We start from the raw sequence: 20,527 nt of genomic DNA, 5'->3' as shown, positions 1-20,527 counted from the left end.
GTAGGTATGTTTGAGCCATTGTTGCAGCCACTGTGTCAATCCATCTTGTGAAGGGTTCCCTCGTTTTCACTGTTCCTCTACCCAACAGAAGCCCTGGTGGCAAAGTGATTAAGAGCTTGGCTGCTAACCAAAAGGTCAGCAATTCGAATCTACCAGCTGCTCCTTGGAAACCCTATGGGGCAGTTCTACTCTGTCCTGTAAGGTCACTATGAGTTGCAATTTACTCAATGGCAATGGGTTTGGTTTTGGTTTTCTACCCAACATGATCTCCTTCTTCATGGCCTCATCCTTCTTGATAACATGTGCAAAGTAAGTGAGATGGAGTCTCACCATCCTCGCTTCTAAGGAGCATTCTGGCTGTACTTCCTCCAAGACAGTTGCATAATAAGGAACAAACATGCCTTGGCTCTTGCATCTAAAAAATGAAGATGGTAGCAATGATAACCCACTCATCACAGGGTTTTTGGGAGGTGCAGGTGGGTGGGAAGGTGTTTTCAACTTTGAAGTGGAGTACAATACTCATTTCTGCTGATAGTTGAGAAGCTCACATGCTGCCTAGCCCGGGCCTCAAGGAGAAAGCAGATGAGATCAAGATGGCATCCACTGAAGGCATTTGTCAGCTGTGGCCTTTGAATGACAGGCCATCTCCAGGAGTGGCTATTTCATTGTGGCAAATGCCAATACAAGAAGCCTACCTGAGTCAGTGGCTTTGATGTTGCTCCTGAAATGTATCAGCTGCATCTCTCAGCACTGCGTGTTGTCGGTTCGGATTTTTTATTTGCAGGGTAATTGCTGATGAAAATGACAGCCCCAACAGCTGAGAATGGTTTGATCAGGTTTCAAGACTGCAAAGTCCCTCAGAGTTTATGTAGCTGGAAATATGGAGCTGGGCTTTGCCAATGACTGCCCAAGAGATGGTTGTAAGCCCAGCCTGGTGGGCTACCTAGTACCCCCAAAGGAGATTTGGGTTTATGGCTGGAGTTGTAAAGCTCTCTGGGAGCACCTGCTGGGTGCCCCCTTTCTTACTAGAATGTGCCCCAGATATCCACTCCAACCTTCAACCCCACACTGTAAGCCCCTTCTCTGGACTCTTCCATCTGGTAGATGGTGAAAGAAAGATCTGGAGAGCTCACACGGTGAGTGAGTGGTGGAGCTGGGCTTTGAATGGAGTGTCTGTCCCATCAGCCATGTCTTCCCTTTCCGACATCGGGACTGCATCTGGCTCTTCCAGTGAGAAGCCTGGAACTTCCCAGAAGGACCCTGGGATGCTCTTCCTTCCATCCCTCTCCCCTTTCCGCCATTTTCTTTCTTTTCCTTGCCCTTCTCCACCTCCCCTTTTCCTGCTTCCTCCTTCTTGTTCCTCCTCCTTGAAGGAACATTTTGTGGAACGTTCTCTGAACCTCCTGGGTCGTGCAAATGGCTAATGGGCTTGACTGCTAACCAAAACGTTGCAGGTTAGAGTTCACCCAGGAAGGCTGGTGATCTACTTCTGAAAGGCAGCCACTGAAAACTCTATGAGCACAGCTCTACTCTGACACACAAGGGTGCCATGAGTTGGAGTTGACATGATGGCAGCTGGTTTTTCTTCCTCGGGACTGGACACAGTTCTAGGTTTTTGCTCTTAAGGTACTCTCAGTTTTGGGAGAGAAACTGATTTGTCTGTCAACCATTTGGAAGTTCGAATCCAGCTTTCAGATAGAAAATCCACCCAGCTAATCTGTAGCCCCACCTTGAGTGAGCGGTTGTGTGAATTATTCAGAAAGAATGGTATGGCTAGATGAGGAAGGAAGAAAGAGCCAGCCAGACAGACATGAGCTCCCCGGCTGCCCATGGGTTAAGGGCGTAAGGTGTCAGCTCTGGTCCCAGGCAGCAGTCCCAAGAGGCCAGATTGCTCCTATGAAAAATGGGATACTCAGCCGGTCTTTCCGATGGGCTTGTTGCAAGCTCAGAGATGCAGAATTTTCAACCTGAGAGCCTTGGGTGGGCATACGCATTTTAGAAGAGTTAATCAAGCTCCTAAATAAATTTCTGTTTTTGATTGCTTTGAATTTAGAGATTAATTTGAGAATTTTCATCTCACCTGAAAAGATGGAATGTTTCTTATTTTATTCAGATCACCTTTTATGATCTTTAGTGGAGTCCCTGGGTGGTGTGAACTGTTAATGTGCTCAGCTGCTAGCTGAAAAGTTGGAGGTTTGAGTCCACCCAGAGGTGCCTCTGAAGAAAGGCCAGGTGATCTACTTCCAAAAAATCAGCCACTGAAAACCCGATGGAGCATAATTCTATTCTGACACACGTGGGATTGCCATGAATTGGAGTTGACTTGATGGCAGCTTAGAATTTTATAATTGCTTCCATATTAGGGTAACCATACATTCAGATTTGCTTGGGACAGTCCAGATTTCCCACATGATAGCCAGGTACCTTCCCCATGAGCTCCCTCTTTCACTCTCAGGTTGGGTGTTAAATATATGGTCATCTTATACGTAAAGGTCTTGTGTGTTCTTTATGGTGATTCCTGGATACATTACAGGTGGTTGCAATTGTAAATGATAACCTATTTCTGATTTTATTCTTGACTTTTTTTGATACTGGTATAAAGAAATTTTTATAAGTCTTTTCAGACTCCCTTTTTGTTCTATCTCTGGAGCCAGATTGCTGGATCCAAGTCCTACCTTTGCCACTTTCTAGCTGTGTGACCTTGGGAGATGTAACCTCTCTGCCTCACTGAGCTCGTCTGTAAAATGTGGGTAAGAGAGCCACTCACTTCTTAGAATGGTTGTGAGGATAGTTGATTCTGTTGATTTTTTTTTTTGCACACTTTATCATAATAAGTACAAATAATTACAGTTTTATAACTTCTCTTCCAATCCATACACCTCATTTCTTTCTCTTACTGTGTTAATAAGGACCCTTGGTGCTATGTTAAACCAAAAACAAAAACAAACCAAACGCACTGCCTTCAAGTCGAGTCCAACTCATAGCAACCCTCTAGGACAGAGTAGAACTGCTCTCTGGGGCTTCCAAGGCTGTAAATCTTTGTGAAAGTGATTGTCAGCCACATCTTTCTCCCAATATGTTAATAATTTTCTTGTTTTTGCTCTTAAACAGAATGAGTTTAAAATGTTCTGTTAAGTACAGTGTTTGTTATAGTTGTGTTTACCCCACAACCTAGCAAATGGAGAAATTTCTTTTTATTCCTACTTTGCTGAGTTTTTTAAAATCATAAATAGGTATTGAACTCTATCACTCTTTTTCCAGCATCTATGGAAAGATGCTTATGATAATCTCTTTTTGTCTATGAATGTTGTGAATTATACTGGTAAATCTGTACTGGACCCTCTCTTTCACTTAATGCAAGTTGGCAAATTCCCTGGCATAAAATCGTTCATAATATTCCCATTTCATCTGCTGTTTATTTAGGATCTGTAGTGATGGATGGGAGAAATTATGTCTTCTTTCACTCTCTCTTTTTCCTTGATCAGTCTGGCTAAAAGTTGATCAGTTTTATTGACTGGTTTTTCAAATAACGAGCTTTGGCTTTTATTTTTCTCTATTATATTTCTGTTTTTAAATCTTATTTGATTTCTGCTCTTATCTTTTATTATTTCCTTCCTTTTGCTTACTTTGGGTTTAATTTGCTCTTCAGTTTTTTAGTTTCCTAAGTGGAAACTCCTAGAGACCCTATAGGACAGAGTAGAACTGCCTCCAGGGTTTCCTAGGCTGTAATCTTTACAGGGGCAGATCACCAGGTCTTTTCTCCCGAGGAGCAACTGGTGGGTTCGAACCACCAACCTTTCGGAATGCTCAGCTGTCCACCAGTGATTCCGGGGAAGAAAAGATCTGGGGATAGGCTCCCATAAAGATTACAGCCTAGGAAACCCTAGGGGCAATTCTATTCTGTCCATTTCCCTCTAAGTCAGAAACTGATTTGATGACACACAACAAGGTGGAAACTTAAATTTTTGATTGGAGTCCTTTCTTCCTTTTAAATATAATTCGATGATACTACGAATTTCTCTATAAGCATTGCTGTAGGAGCCGCCCACAATTTTTTATATGTTGAGTTTTTTTTTCATTCAGTTCAAAATATCTTCAAGTGTGATTTCTTCTTTCACTCATGGGTTATTTAGAAGTGGACGATCGAATGCTTAAACGTTTGGTGAGTTTTCAGGTGTCTTCGTGTTATTTGTAGACATTCTCATCGACTGTGCTTGTTTCTCTTACTAGTTTCTAGTTTGAGTCTGTGTTGTCAGAGATCATACCTTGTCTGATTTCAATCTCTTTAAATCCATTTAAATTTATTGAGATTCCACTGATGGCCAAAACTCTGCTCCATTTTGGTCAGCATTCCAAATTTCCTTGATAAGAATGTGGAATCTGCTGTTTGGGGCTGAGTGTTGCATAAATGTCAATTAGGTTGATTTGGCTGACCGTGCTCGTCAAGTCTTCTGTGTTCCTACTGATTTTCTGTCTTTTTTTCTGTCAGTTACTGAGAGGAGACTGTTGAAATCTCCAACTACACTTGTGGATCACTCTATTTCTCCTCTCATTCTCTGCCAGTTTACGTTTCACGTATTTTGAAGCTTTGATATTAGGTGTGTAGGGAACTTGAGGGAACTCAAGGCTGATTGAGAAAAAAGATGTTCCCATGTGACAGCAGCTTTGCACAAGTTATTTATTGGGGCCAAGGCTTGACAGGTACATGCAGGGATGGTCCCCACAGCAGGAGGTCTGACAGAGGCAAGTGCCTTAGGAAGCCACCAGGAGGGGAAGAGGGCATGAAAATTCCAGGAAGGAGGAGAAGAGGGGAGACTTACCTGTGTCTTGGAAAAATCTTCCTGCAGCAAGGTGGGAAATCTGAGTCAGAAAACCCTAAAAGCAGCAACATCTTAAAACCCTGCCGTAGAGTTGATTCTGACTCATAGTGACCCTACAGGACGCAGTAGAACTGCCCCCCTAAGGCTTCTGAGGCTGTAATCTTTATGGAAGCAGATTGCCACATCTTTCTGCAGCAGAGAGGCTGGTGAGTTCAAACCACCAACCTTTGGTTTAGCAGCCGATCGCTTAACCACTGAGCCAATAGGGTTCCTTTATGCCGTGCTTAATCTGTCATTTATCCATCTCACTGAGGGTCTCCCTCTTCCTTTTTGGCCCTGCACTTCACCAAACATCCAAACATGATGTTCTCCTTTAGCGGTTTGATCCCTTCTGACGATGTGGTGAAAGCCAAGTGACTTGGACATTGTTCTTTTGTGTTCCATAAGGTTTTCACTGGCTAATTTTCAGAACTAGATTGCCAGGCCTTTCCTCCTAGTCTGGAAGCTCCACTAAAACCCTGCTGGTATTTGAAATACTGGTGGCATAGCTTCCAGCATCACAGCAACACGTAAGCCACCACAGTACAACAAACTGACAGGCGGGTGATGAAAATATTCTTTAGGAACATTGAAATGTAAGTGAAAATGAGATGACCCTATTTCCGGCTCACCTATCGTTTCTGGTCTTATTGTAATATCTTGCCCTCTATCTGGGTGGTTCTTCTACCGTGAATCCATTCATCCCTCCATCGTGCATTCGTGTCCAGACCTCATGATAAGCTGTGCGTGCGTGCGTGCGCAATTCACTAGAAACCCCTTTCAATATTCAGGAGCTGGCCTCCTACAGTGTGTCCGCCATACATCCTATTGTGTTTCTGCAGCTGCCTCGGCAATTATGCAGAGGTGGCTGGCACTCCTTCCAGAAACGGCTCTTCACACGCCTGTCCCTCCAGAAGTGACAACAGTTTATGCATGAGAATAATGCCTGGCTTCCAGATGGCCTGACAAGAGAGAAACCGATGCCACTGGCACTCACAGAACTTGGAAAAGAAGACGTATTGCAGGGGAATCCATCTCAGGAAGGAGAGGGAAACGCCATCCATCCCCGAAGCCAGGGAGAGCCTTCGGATGGTTCTCCTCATGTCTACGCTTTCCGTTCTTACCCTTTTAGACAGTCTCCTTCAAAGGCATCTCCCTGAAACACTGTTCTGAGAGGCATTTCATAGCCTCCAGCTGCTGACCAAACACAATCCTGATTCCTGAGCTTGGCAATCAAGGCTCCGCAGTCAGGCTTCAGGCCACCTTTCTCCTCTTACGTTCTGCTTCCACCTTTCACATAGTAAGACGTGACCATGGTTATCTTGGCGTGGTTTGAATGTAGTTATTTCTTTTCTATTCTTCCATATGGCCCATTTTTAAATTTTACTTCACCATTTTATCAAACTTATGCATCAGTCTTTTAAAGAGTCAAATAACGTCTGCTGAGAAGAGATCAGCACCCTCTCATGGCACAATGCCCCCTTCACCGCCCACACACATTTTCAACTCCCCAGGTGTTGTTAGTTGCCGTGAGCCAGCCCGCACTCGTGGTGACCGTATGTATAACAGAACAGAACTCCACCTGGTCCTGCACCATCTTCATCGTCGTTGGTATGTGTGAGTCCATTATTCTGGCTATTGTGTCCGTCTGTCTCATTGAGGGTTTCCCTCATTTTCACTGACCCTCCACTTTACCAAACATCATGTTCTTTTCTAATGATTGGTCCTTCCAAAGTAATTGAGTTGAAATCTTGCCATCTTTGCTTCTAAGGAGCATTCTGGCTGCACTTATTTTAAGACTGATTTATTCATTCTTCTGTCAATCCATAAGATATTCGATATTCTTTGCCAATATGTATAACCCGAAAGTTGGAAACAAAGAAGAAGGATCGGTAGTTGGAAAATATGGCCCTGGTGACAGAAATGATGCCGGAGATTGCATGATAGAATTTTGCAAGACCAATGAGTTCTTCATTGCAAATACCTTTTTTCACCAACATAAACTGTGACTATACTTATGGACTTTGCCAGATGGAATTCACAGGAAGCAAATTGACTACATCTCTGGAAAGAAACGATGGAAAAGCTGATATCATCAGTCAGAACAAGGCCAGGGGCTGACTGCAGAACAGACCATCAATTGCTAATATGCATGTACAGGTTGAAACTGAAGCAAATTAGAACAAGTCCATAAGAGCCAAAGTATCACCTTGAGAATATTCCACCTGAATTTAGAGACCATCTGAGGAATAGATTTGATGTGTTGAACACTAATGACTGATGACCAGACAAGTTGTGGAATGACATCAAGGACATCATACATAAAGAAAGTAAGAGGTCATTAAGAAGACAGGAAAGAAAAAAATGGACATGTTATCAGGAAGAGTCAGTCCCTGGGGAAGGACATCGCGCTTGTTAAAGTAGAGGGTCAGCCTAAAAGAGGAAGACTCTCAATGAGATGGATTGACACAGTGGCTGCAACAATGGGTTCAAGCATAACAACAATTATGAGAATGTCACAGGAGTGGGCAATGCTTCATTCTCTTTTACACAGGATCACTATGAGTCGGAAATGACATGACAGCACCCAACAACAACAACATATAGAGAGAGAGAGAGAGAGAGAGAGGAAGGGAGAGATTGAGAGATTTATCTCAAGGAAATGGCTCCTGCAGTTGCGGAGGCTGACAAGTCCAAGTCTGTGAGTCAGGTATCAGGCTGGAGGCTTCTCCTGACTCAGATAGCTTCAGTGGCTGACAAACCCAGGATCGGCAGGTAAGATGGCAGGCTGCTGGCTCAAGTTCCAGGAAGTGGAACTGAGATGATGACAAGCCAGATGCAGGATCTAGATTGAGCAAAACCACCAAGGTTTGCCAGAATGTCCGTATGTATTAGATGCAGGCTACACCCCAGAGGAAAGTCCCTTTATAATTATTTTGCTGGTCACGTCAGATCTCATCATGGAGTTTACATTGTATCACAAAATGGAGGATAACTACATCATTACATAATTGCCAAATTACATCATTACAAACTACATTATTACATAAATGCCAAACCACTGAGAATCATGGCCCAGCAAAGTTGACACACAACCTTAACCACTGAAGACCCTATAGGACAAAGTGTAACTGCCCCATAGGTTTTCCAAAGCTGTGATCTTTATGCAAGCAGATGGCCACATCTTTCTACTGCGGAGTGGCTGGTGGTTGTGAACTGCTGACCTTTTTGTGAGCAGCTGAGGGCTTAACCACTGCACCACCAGGGCTCCTTAAATTACCCACTGCTGTCGAGTCAATTCCAGCTCATAGCAGCTGTGCAGGACAAAGTAGTACTGCCCCATAGGGTTTCCCAGGCTGTAATCTTTACAGGTGTAGATTGCCAGGTCTTTCTCCCGAGGAGCCGCTGGTAGGTTTCGGTTAGCAGCTGATCACTTAGTCATTGTGCCACCTGGGCAATGCCCTAGTTGTTTGAGACTTTTGCACTTTGAATATATAGTTAATGGGGGAGGTGTCTTTTCATGCATAGAAATAAATTTTTCTATCTCTAAAATGTAAGCATTTATGATGCTTATTTACAAGCTGTTATTTCATTCAACAAATATTAATCCAAGAAATGTTTACTGAGTTCGCTCCCCTCCTGATATGAGATGGAATTGAGGGTTTTAAGCCCTCTCCCTCTTCCTCCTCCCTCCGGATATTTAGAACTCATCCAGAAGAACATGGGTTAGGCCAACCTGATTTTTGAGAGGGCTAGAGCCCTGGTGGCGCGATGGTTAAGGGCTTGGCTGCTAACTGAAAGGTCATTGATCAACTCACCCAGTGGCTCTGTGGGAGAAAAGACCCGGTGTTCTGCTCTCATAAGGATTACAGCCTACTCTGTCATACAGGGTCGCTACAAGTCGGAATCAACTCAAGGGCACATGACGACAACAAGACACTAGAATGGAGAGTCTCGAATTGTACACTAATATTTAAACATGGTTTCACCAGCCTTCTCATTTCAACATTGGGATGTATCAAAAATAATTAAAGCACATGGAAGCTAAAGCATGCATACCCACAAAAAAGGCATACACGGTTTATTTGAGCAATCAATCTGTATGCATACAGGGAGACCTTTCCGTTCAGAAAGAACCACACAAGGCCGGTTTTAGGCCTGTTACAGTGAGATTTTAAGGAGGGAAGGAGGAAATAGAGCAGAAAATTAACCATTGGCTAATCGGAATATAGGAGCAGTGGTGGTGAAGTGCTTGGCTGCTAACCGAAAAGTCGATGGTTTGAACCTACCGGCCTCTCTGTGGGAGAAAGATGTGGCAGTCTGCTTCCGTGAAGGTTTACAGCCTTGGAAACGCTCTGCGGCAGTTCTCTTCTGTCCTGTAGGGTCGCTATGAGTCTGAATTGACTCAGTGTCAGTGGGTAATCTTAACGTGATTGATTGAACCATGCCTCCCTTTCTGAGGTCAGCTGGCATCAGATCACGACGTGGTCTCTGTGGGCTGGCCAGCCACCCTTCATTTGCATGATAAAGGTATGTCAATTTCTCAGGAAGCTTCAAAGGTTTAGATTTATCTTCTCATTAATTCCCATATGAACCTCACACACTCCAACCTCAGTGCCTGTACTTGTAGTAAGTCCTTCCTAAGTCCTTCAATGTCCAGGTCAAATGCCAACTCCTTTCTAAAGCCTTCCCTGACCCTTCTACTTCCTTTTTTCCTCTGATCTATTTATTATAGGAGCACATAGGGACCTCTCTTATGGCACTGACCATTTTCTGCCTTTAATAAGATTATTGACACTGACAACAGCAGATAAACTCTGAGCTCCTTTATGGTTAACAGACGTCCTTGTCACAAAGGGGAACCTGTGTGACTTGGTAGTGTTAAAAATAATCAAAACCCCCTGAAATTTGAACCTGAGGTTTATTCCGAGCAGTTATTCTGCATGCATAGGGGGAGATCATTTTGATTCCAGAAGAAACAAATGGCACAAAGAAGCTAGGTACAATGAGGCTTATAAAGAGAAGAGGAGGGAGAAATATAGATCAACCATTGGCTAATGTTTTTTTTTTTTTAATTTGTTTATTATACTTCAGGTGAAAGTTTACAAATCAAGTCAGTCTCTCGTACAAAAGCCACACACAGCCCGCTGTACACTCCCAGCGGCTCTCCCCTTAATGAGACAGCACACTACTCCTCTCCATCCTGTATTCCCCGTGTCCATTCAACCAGCTCCTGTCCCCCTCTTCCTTTTCATCTCACCACCAGACAGGAGTCGTCCACATAGTCTCATGTGTCTACTTGAGCCACGATGTTCACTCCTTACCAGCATCATTGTCTGTCTTATAGTCCAGGCCAACCCCTTTCTATAGAGTTGGTTTCGGGAATGGTTTCAATCTTGGGCTATCAAAGGGTCTGGAGACAGTGACTGTCAGGGTACCTCCAAACTCAGTCAGACCATTAAGCCTGGTCTTTTCACGAGAATTTAAGGTCTGCATCCCACTGATCTCCTGCTCCATCAGAGATTCTGTATGGTGTTCCCTGTCAGGGCAGTGACCATTGGCTAATCTGATTGACCAAACCCTGCCTTCCCCTTTTACTGAGATCGACTGGCCAGTCTGCTGCTAATTTGTCCCTCCACCCACCTGCAGCCATGAAACATTTTGAGATTTCAGTTAGGAGGTACTGGTTTGAAGAATATCCTTTTCTAGCAGGATAAAACAGATTTGCGTTGCGGTAGACAGTGGGCTCAAACAGAACACCAATGATTGTGAGGATGGCTCAGGACCAAGCAGCATTTAGTTCTGTTGTACCTAGTGTAGCTATGAGTGGGAACTGACTCAAAGGCACCTATCAAACAAAACAAAGAACAGTTTCTGGCAGGCTTTTGCAGTTTGGGTCAGGCTTTTTATGGTTGCTGTCTGGTTCCGTGGGTAAGAAAAACCTTAAAATCAAAGTAAGATGTCTGTTATCAATTTTCCTATTCAGGAGTGGTCACTGTATCTCCACATTGTTTCTCTATTCCTGATTTTTGGTGTATGCCACAATGGCCAGTGTCCTCTGATTTTTGGTGTATGCCACAATGGCCAGTGTCCTCTGATTTTTGGTGTATGCCACAATGGCCAGTGTCCTCTGATTTTCCTGTGCCTTCAGAGGAATCTGTCAATCTGGGCCTCTCTTTCCTTTTTCACGTGTGATTCTTGATGCGGACCACTGTCCTGACCCTCTCCATGTGGAAGGACTTTTTCTGGTGCTGTTACCCAGCTCAAGTTCTTGGTTCGGGCCCGGTGTGACTTGGCCAGGAAGGACAACACCAGGGTGAGGAACAAAGAGAGGATTTATTCTGAGCTTGTTGCATAAGCTGAGGCAGAGGAGAACGCTGTCCTCAGATTCTGCCTGTCTTGGGTTACACAGGTCAGATATTTTACACTCTGAGGAAGGAGTGTTGTTGGGTGAAAAACCCCAGGTTTTGCTTGGTGTGACTTGGTACAGCCAATAAACAAGAGGCCGAGGTGGGAGATCAGAAAGGCACCATTATTTCATTACGCGAGGAAAGGAGCAATCGGGACTGTTTCCTCCAAGACTGCTCACACGCAGCTTGGGGAGGTGGGCTTTTGCAGAGAGCAGACAAGGAAATGCAAATTCATCATGAATATTCATGACTGAATTTCATGCAGGCGCTCAGGGTTTGGGGATGACTGTATTTTCTCTAGACAAGGGTTCAATTCTCAGGGATGGAGTAAGAGGTGGATTTTTCTTCATTAGCATGTTATGTCTCCACCTAGAGGCGGGTTGGGGCCCTCTATGACCTGTTCTGTGGCTATCTTGTCAGGGACAATTTCAGAAGAAAGGGCAGTTTATTTTGTTTGGTGTTTTTTAGGAAGATAAGCCAGAGCAGGTGTCTCTCAGAAGGGCTGGGCTCTGAGGCTGCCTACCTCAAGAGGAGCCCGTTAAAACAAACAAACAAACAAACCATTGCTATCGAGTTGATTCTGACTCATAGTGTAGACTTGTATGTGTAGACCTTATAAAAAAAAAAAAAAATAGAACTGCCCCATAGGGTTTCCAAGGAGCAGCTGGTGGATTTGAACTACCGACATTTTGGTTGGCAGCCAAGCTCTTAACCACAACACCACCGGGGCCCTGAGGAAGGAGGAAGTTCTCAGCAAATCATACAACTACAGGTTTCTGCACTTTCTAACATACTATGTAAACACAATACAGTACTAACCTCATATTGTTAAAAAAAAACCAAAAACTTTTTTTTTTTTTAATGTCTTTAGCATGTCTCATTATCCTGTTAAGTTTCCTCCTAGGGAAGTGACTTTTACTATGTCAATGAGCCTGTCTCTGACCTTTGGGCTCAAGGTTCTGGTGCAAGGGTTAGCATTGGACAGTTGGCCTGCTGTGGTTAGTGCTCTGAAGGTTTAACAGGGAGTTACCGTTTTGTTCTTAGCAAGTTTTGTGTAAACTAGGCTCGCTCAGCACATACTGATGGTATTGGTGGCACTCCTGGCCTTTCCTCATTCTTTGCTCACTTTTCTCCAAGGAAGGAGTTATACGACTGGTGTATTTGGTTCCAAACTTCGTCAGGGAGGAGGGGTGGGATTTATTGGACTCCCTAGAACCCAACAAACTCTGTTTGTTGACATGGGTTGATTTTATTTTGCATTTAAAGGTTGTCAGGGTCCATAGAAGAAACTTGTTTTCTGAAATCCACAGGCAGTCATAGAAGACTAAGGAAGGTGCTTGAAACTCCCATTTAAAACAGTGTTTAGCAACGTATTATTTTGCAAATGAACTTGTATTATTTTGGATAGCTTGAATATGTAATGAAGCCTGTCATTGATACCTCACAGAAATGCAAATCTGCCCCTTGTCCACGTGTTTCCCGGAGGATGAAAGCCCTCACTGGGGACTGTCTCATGGTGCTGGAATTAACAAATTAAGCTTTCCAAAGAAGAAAAGAGGATTTTAGAGAGTCTCCCTTTTTTTAATTCATTTTCTGCATTGTCCTTACAGTACCTAACGTAAAAGGCTTAAAGCTTTACCCCCTCATTTTAGTTATGTGTGTTAAAAAAATTAAAACTTTGAAGAAATTGAGTGTAAGGTTAATTCTGAGCAGTTTTTCTATAGGCATGTAGGGAGACCGTCCTGATAAAAAAAAAAAAGGCAAATAGCTCAAAGTAGGATGGTTACAATGAAACGTCTAAGAAGAAGAGGAGGGAGAAGAATAAATACATCAACCACTGGATAATCTTAACTTGATTGATTGAACAGCCCTGCCCTCCCCCTTTCACTGAGATTAGAAGGAGTTCTCTGGTCTGGCTGCTAAAAATTCAGCCCTCTACCCTCCTACAGCCATAAGATCTTTTGAAATTTAAATTAAGTAAGCCTAAGGTCTTTTTCATTAAATCACAAGGTCATAGTTTGCTATTAACTGCTTTTCACATAGGAAAGAAAAATTGCTTACACCTTTGGGTGGAAGAAAAAACAGGCCAGCTAAGGCACCAAAACCTAAAAACCAAACCCATTGCCGTCGAGTAAATTCTGACTCATAATGACCCTATAGGACAGAGTAGAACTGCCCTATAGTTTCCAAGGAGCACCTGGTGGATTCGAACTGCCCTATAGTTTCCAAGGAGCACCTGGTGGATTCGAACTGCAGACCTTTTGGTTAGCAGCCGTAGCACCTAACCACTACACCACCAGGGTTTCCAGCTAAGGCACAGGCAGGATTAATTTGGGGTCAGGAATTTTTAGGTTCACAGATAAGAAAGTACTTTTGAAATAAAAGTAAAAACTCTATTTCTAATAAAAAATATTATTCCACGTGTGTTTGCGTAAATATGTTGACCACCTCCACTCTGTCCTGCATCTTTGCGGGGGACTCGGCCGTACAGTCTGCTTGAATCCCATTCCGTTGCAGAACAGGGAAGACTGAGCAAGCATGATGTCCTTTTCCAGCGATTGGTCTCTTCTGATGACGTGTCCAAGTAAGCAAGCTGAATTGTTACCATCCTCACTTTTTTCACTTCTAAGGGCACTCTGGTTGTATTTCTTCTGAGATTAATTTGTTTGTTCTTCTGGCAGACCACAGTATATTCGATATTCTTTGCCAGAATCACAAATGAACCGTAGCAATTCTTCTGTCTTCCTTTTTCATTGCCCAGCTTTCTCATGCGTATGAGATGATTGAAAAGCCCATGACGAGTCAGACACACCTTAGTCATCAAAGTGACATCTTTGCTTCTTACACCTTTAAAGAGGTCATGGAGGCATGAAAAACCAGTTACCGTTGATTCTGACTGGGTCGTTGTGGCGACCCATGTATGTCAGAGTAGAACTGCTCCATAGGGTTTTCAAGGATTGATTCTTTTGAACGTAGATTGCCAGTGTTACAAAGCGCTAGAAGGTGGGTCCTTGTCCAGTGCGCTCAGACTTGCCAATTATCTGGACGTCGGTCTTTGAGAAAGTAACTTTATTGCTACGCACAGAGCAAGGAGCCAGAAGGAAGTTCCTCAGATCCGGCTCCCTGAGCTATGGGGAAAAGCAGGGCTTATATGTGATTTTTTTTTATATGTGATTAGGGCAGCAATATGGCAGCTGAGCAGGTATTCCTGGGAGGGAAAACTCTAGAAGGTGGCCAGGAAACCGGAGGTGACGTGGTTCTTGTCGGACCCTCACTTCGAAATAGGGCCTGGGTGTTGATTTCCTTCTGATTTGTCCCTCCTGTGCCTGCATCCTCTGTTGAGGTCAGTAAGCAGCCACAGCTGGCCGTCCTGTGCATGCGGGGTGGGCCAAATCTGATTTGTGTTAGTTTAAGGACTAATGGGAATTTACTGGTATTAGTAAGGGCAGGTTATACCAAGCCTTTCTTCTGAGGTATCTCTGGCTGGATTCAAACTGCTAACCTTTCAGTTAGTAGGCAACGGTTAACTGTTTGCACCACCCAGGGATTCCACAGGAAGCACAGAGAGCTTAATTTCCATGCCCAAGGTCGCCAGTTAGGAAGTGACAGAGTAGGAATTCAAACACTGAAGTCTCTCTCTGGAGCCCATGCTTTTCTCCACTGTTGCTTGATGAGTTGTTTGATGGTTGGATTCATGTCTGATTCACTTCTCCTCTCTCCCCATCTCAGTGCTGCACCCAGCACTTTCTATCATACACAGTTGGTACTCAGTTTTTGGACGAATGAATAAAGGTATAAATATATTTTCTGTTGGAAATTTACAATGGAAAATTAACTGTGGTAAAAAGGGAGTTTACTGAGAGGCTGTGAATATCTGTAAAGGACTTTAGAGCTCAGGTTCTATGAGATCCCCATACAAAAGTCGTCAGAAACCTCTCTCAGGCCCCATTCTCACAGTGTAGCGCTCAGTCTTAGGTGGACATTGGACCCCACCCACTGTGTGAGCTGTGCGGACTCCGCAGGCGGACCATGGCTTGAGTCAGGTGCATCTAAGTCATATATGGAGACGGTGAAATGAAAAGAGTGAATGAAGTCATGCGTCTAGAATTTTCTGAGCCCTTTGGGTGCCAGACCCTGCTCTGGAAAAGTTTGTGTTCTAGTTGGGGAAGCTGTGTCATGCGGGCCAGGATGGAGAAGAGCGTGGAAGGAAGGAAGCTCAGAGAAAACAGCGACAAACACCCACAGAAGTAAGGAGGCATTGAAGGGGCTTGCTGGAGACTAGAGACTCAAGGACAAATAGGGGATGTATAGGAAGACGAGGATGGGGGTGGATTTCATTCATAAGAAAGAGCACAAAGGCTTTTAGACACAAAAGGCATGGTGTGTAGGGAACAGCAGAGGTCCCTGGTGTGGGGTAGGGGCCAGCTGAAGAGCCAACCAGACCTTTCCCGATGTACCTTAGCTGGGTGGAAGGTAAGGGGTGGAAGTGTTTCGAAGTCCATATTAAGAAGTTTAAACTTTTGTCCTCTAGTAAGTGGGGAGCCATCGAAGGGTTTGGAGCTGGAGAGCAGCGTGAATAGATTTGCCTGTGGAATGATAAATGCGGAGTCAGGGACAACTGGACTGCAGCAGCCACATGACGTCTTTATAAGCTGAGATGCCCCTGCTGTATAAAGGCACTCCATGCAGATTTCCAGTGCTTTGGTGTTCAGCATTTGAGACGTTTCTCAGAATCCTGACTTAAGGACTCACTGCTGTAGGAAGGAGGCCCTGGGGGGCACATACGGTTATGTGCTTGACTGCCAACTAAAAGGTTGGGGATTCTTACCCGCCCAGAAGCACCTCTGAAGGAAGGCCTGGCAATCTGCTTCTGAAAAGTCACAGCTTTGAAAACTCTGTGGAACCCGTGGGGTCGCCATGAGTTGGAATCGACTCAATGGCAACCAGTTTGGTTTGGTTTCTTTGCTGTAGGAAACCTGATGGGAAGCTAGTTTGTAAGTTGTATGCTGTCTTTCCTTCACTCTGTGTATTTACTCCTCTCCGCCTTCCGGCTTGGTCACTCCCCAGGTCCAGGGAGAACTGCTCCGGGAGAGAGTGCAGCAGCTTGAGGCCCAGGAGCAGCGGTTCGCAGAATCCATCGTGTCCCTGCAGTTCCAGAAGGCCGCCAAGACCACCAAGACGCTGTCGGCCTACACCGCCCTCCTCAGCATCCAGGACCTGCTGCTGGAGGAGCTGAGCGAGTCGGACACCCTGACCAAGTCGGCCTGCACCCAGATCCTGGAGTCACACAACCCGGTGAGTGTGGGTGGTGGGAAGGGAGAGGATGAGCTCGGCCACCACCATCCCGTGGGGGCTTCCTGGGCTCACCTCGCTCCTCCCATGGTCACCTGGGCCTGCTGGCATCCCCGTCCTGCTGTGCTGCAGGGCCGTTGGGAGGGTTCAGTGAGGGCAACAAGAAGTACCTCGAACTTTCTCAAACCAAGGCTGCTGTATTTCGTTGATTCTAAGAAGCAAATAGTCCCTGGCTGGTGCAGACAGTTAACGTGCTTGGCTGCTAACTGAAACGATGGAGGTTCGAGTTCACCCAGAAGTGTCTCAGAACGAAGACCTGGTGATCTACTTCCAAGGAATCAGCCACTGGAAGCCCCACGGAGACCAGTTGTACCCTGATTCACGTGGAGCTGCCAGGAGGCAGGGGCTACTCCGTGGCATCTGGTTAAGCAAACTTTTGAATTTTAACATCTCTGGAACCGGGATGCATCTCACGATCCACAGCACGTCATGGTTTCATTGGCGTACACCAGTGAGGATGGAGACGGTGCGGGACCGGGCACCCTTCTGTTCCGTTCTGCATAACAAGGTCACCAGGAGTCTGAGCAGACTCTGTGGCAGCTAACACAGCAACGAACAAAGACAACAATGGCATCGTGTCTTTCGCAGCGTTGGGACCAACAGCAGTGTGTCTTTCGCAGCGTTGGGACCAACAGCAGTGTGTCTTTCAGTTGCCGTGTTGTTAGTTGCCGCTGGATGAGCTCTAATTCACGGCGAGCTTGTGCACAACAGAACCAAACGTTGCTGGGTCCTGCGCCGTCTCCAGGATCGCTGGTATGTCAGAGTCCGTTGTTCCAACCGGTGTATCAGTCCGTCTCGTTGAGCGTTTCCCTTGTTTTCACTGACTCTCTGCTTTACCAAATGATCTTTCAAATGTTTTTTTATTATCTGCCACTAATCTTCCAATTTTTTCTTTTTTTTTAAAAAAAAAAATAAAAGCAGTTGCTGTTGAATGAACTTCAGGTCCTGACAATCCGTGTGTGCCAGAGTAGGATTCAATGGGTGATTTTTCGATAAATCCAAAACCCAAACCCACTGCTGTCGAGTCGATTCCGACTTATAGCGACCCTATAGGACAGAGTAGAACTGCCCCGTAGAGCTTCCAAGGAGCGCCTGGCGGATTTGAGCTGCTGACCTGTTGGTTAGCAGCCGTAGCACTTACTTCGCCTTGATAGCAGCAATGAGATAAGGATTATTTTCTATCACTCTAATTAGGTGCCCTGCTGGCACAGTGGTTAAGTGCTCAGATGCTAACCGGAAGGTTGGCAGTTTGAATATACCAGCTGCTCTGTGGGGGAAAGATGTGGCAGTCTGCTTTCGTACAGATTACCAAAAACAAACAAACAAACAAACAAACCCGTTGCTGTCAAGTTGATTCTGACTCAAGTCCGACTCACAGCGACCCTAGAGGACAGAGTGGAACTAACTGTCCCATAGGGTTTCCAAGGAGTGACTGGTGCATTCGAACTGACGACTTTTTGGTTAGCAGCTGTAGTTCTTAACCACTGCACCCCCAGGGCTCCTCCGGAAAGATTACAGCCTCAAAAACCCTATGGGGTATTCCTTGTTAGTTGCCGTCAAGTTAATTCCAACTCATGGTGACCCCACGTGCGGAGTAGAACTACTCCATAAGGTTTTCAAAGCGGTGAACTTTCAGAAGCAGATGGCTGAACCTGTCTTCTGAGGTACCTCTGGGTGGGTTTGAACCACCAACCATTGGCCAGCAGTCGAGCACTTAACCATTTTCACCACCCAGGGAGCCTGCCAGTATTCCTATGGGCTGCGTTACTCAAGGTATGAGTGGCATACCCATAAAACAAAAGCTATGGCAATTGCTGTTTGTAGGACTAATTTTAAGACTCTTGTAGATTTTAGAATTTCGTATATTCCTTGTTATTATAATAATTGATAGTAAAGAAAAAGGAACTCACACTTATTGAACACCTAGTATGTGGTAGGCAGGCACTGCTAATTTGTGAATAGACATGATCGCATTTAACCCTTAAGAATTCTTTAGTTAATTATGCTTAAGATGCCTTAAGATGCCTTAAGCATGATTAATAACCGTTTGCAATTTTATGCTGCTTTGCAGTTATGCTTTTTGTCACACATTTTATCAGCTAATTATTGCATCAGACCATGAAGAAGGTACCGTTAATATGCTCAATTCTCAGGTGGAAAAACCGAGATTCAGGCTGGTCAAGCTCTTGGTCAAGATCACTTGGTTGATAAATGACAGAAGGCAGAAACGGAATCGGTTTCTGACTTCAACCCACATGGACTATACCAGTTGAGGTTGCGAAGGAGGACTCACTTCATTTCTTTAAAAAGTGTAAATAATATTAGACTCTGAAGAATGTAAGACTATTTTTCTGGCAAACACTCTGCGCTACACTATGACAACTGTTTTAGGGGTAGAAAGGAAGTAGGAGCATTGTTGAGGGCAGTGGTGGTTCAGTGGTACAATTGTCGCCTTCCATGCAGGCGACCCAGGTTCAATTCCTGGGCAATGCATCTCATGAGCAGCTTTCACCTCTCTGTCAGTAGAGGCTTGCATGTTGCTCTGATGCAGAACAGTCTTCAGCAGAGCTCCTAGACTAACCCAGGCTAGGAAGAAAGGCCTAGCAATTTACTTCCCAAAACCAGCCCCAGAAAACCCTGGGGATCAGAATGGTTCCATCCCGTTGTGCATTATTCATTTTAGCATGAAACTTCCAGATGCTGGATAGCTAAGAATACCCATACTTCTTAATGCTTTGCTGAGTTACAAGAGGATGTGGAAAACCCCCAAGGGCCAAGCATATCTCAGAGTAAGCTGAAATCACAGAAGCTGAAAGCAATTTCAAGAGCTAATTCTACCGTGGAAGCAAAGGCTGAAGTCTTGAACTCATGGATTTGGGATTAATTTGGGGGGATACAACAGGAGGCATTAGGATGCCCTGACGTGGTAGAATATGAAGTGAGGGGTGGGAGGAGAAACCACCTGCTGGCAAAACAAACTGATGAAGAAACCCTTCTGTCCCCACCTCTGTTCCAGGTGTCTGGGGACAGCCTCTCCTGTGAATCTGTAATCAGAGACCTCTCCAAAGTGGGGAAGGAGTTCAAATGCATTAGCCATTCAGTCAGAGAATCTCCAAGCTGATAAATTAATAAGGAGTCCTAGTGACACGGTGGTTAGAGCATTTGGCTGTTAACCAAAAACTGGTGATTCAAATGCACCAGCCTCTCCGAGGGAGAAAGATGTGGCAGTCTGCCACCTTAAAGATTAAAAAAAAGGAGGAAACCCTACGGGGCAGTTCTACTCTACACTATAGGGTCACTTTCAGTTGGAATTGACTCCATGGCAATGGGATGGCAATGATGGCTCCAGTTTAGCAGTCTGCCCTGGAGCATGGCAGAAGCAAAGCCAGATCTTCTCCGGACAAAAAATATTCTCGATCTGGGAACCTCAGGATTTTCGCAGATTAAGTTCAGCCAAATACGAGTTGAGTTCTCGATTTAAAAAAAAAAAAAAAGATCAAGAAGCAAGGCAAGATGACCTATACACAGCAGAAACAAAAGAATAACAGAGTAAGGTTCATAAAGGTTCAAGATATCCTAATTATCAGTACAGAGTATAAAAATAATGATTTATCAAATTATTAAAGAAATGAAAGATATTACAAAGATAGTAAGAAACTTAATTCAGCTGGAGAATTTTCTAAGCATGCATATACTTAGTAAAAGACTCAGAGTAGCAAAAGGAAAAATGGATAGGACAACAAGGAGAAATTGATGAATCTAGCCTCGACGCATCGATTGGTATTCCATCAATTCCTGGAGCCTTGTTTTTCGTCAGTGCCATCCGTGCAGCTTGGACTTCTTCCTTCTGTACCATCAGTTGTTTCAACAAACTGATGCAGCGCGGGAAGTGCTCACTTGTCTACA

General features: G+C 44.6%; 1 protein-coding gene across 1 annotated transcript in view; it reads left to right on the top strand.

The window, feature by feature from the left end:
- Positions 1-20,527, top strand: part of EVC2 (EvC ciliary complex subunit 2) — a 183,500-nt gene that overhangs the window by 143,320 nt on the left and 19,653 nt on the right. The window contains 1 exon segment of the mRNA XM_064286086.1: positions 16,337-16,564. Within this exon segment, the coding sequence (XP_064142156.1) occupies positions 16,337-16,564 (228 nt within the window).

This window comes from Loxodonta africana, chromosome 5 (assembly GCF_030014295.1).
Source record: "Loxodonta africana isolate mLoxAfr1 chromosome 5, mLoxAfr1.hap2, whole genome shotgun sequence".
Taxonomy (NCBI): Eukaryota; Metazoa; Chordata; class Mammalia; order Proboscidea; family Elephantidae; genus Loxodonta; species Loxodonta africana.
The sequence above is the reverse complement of the archived record's forward strand: the minus strand, read 5'-3'. Positions and strand labels throughout refer to the sequence as shown.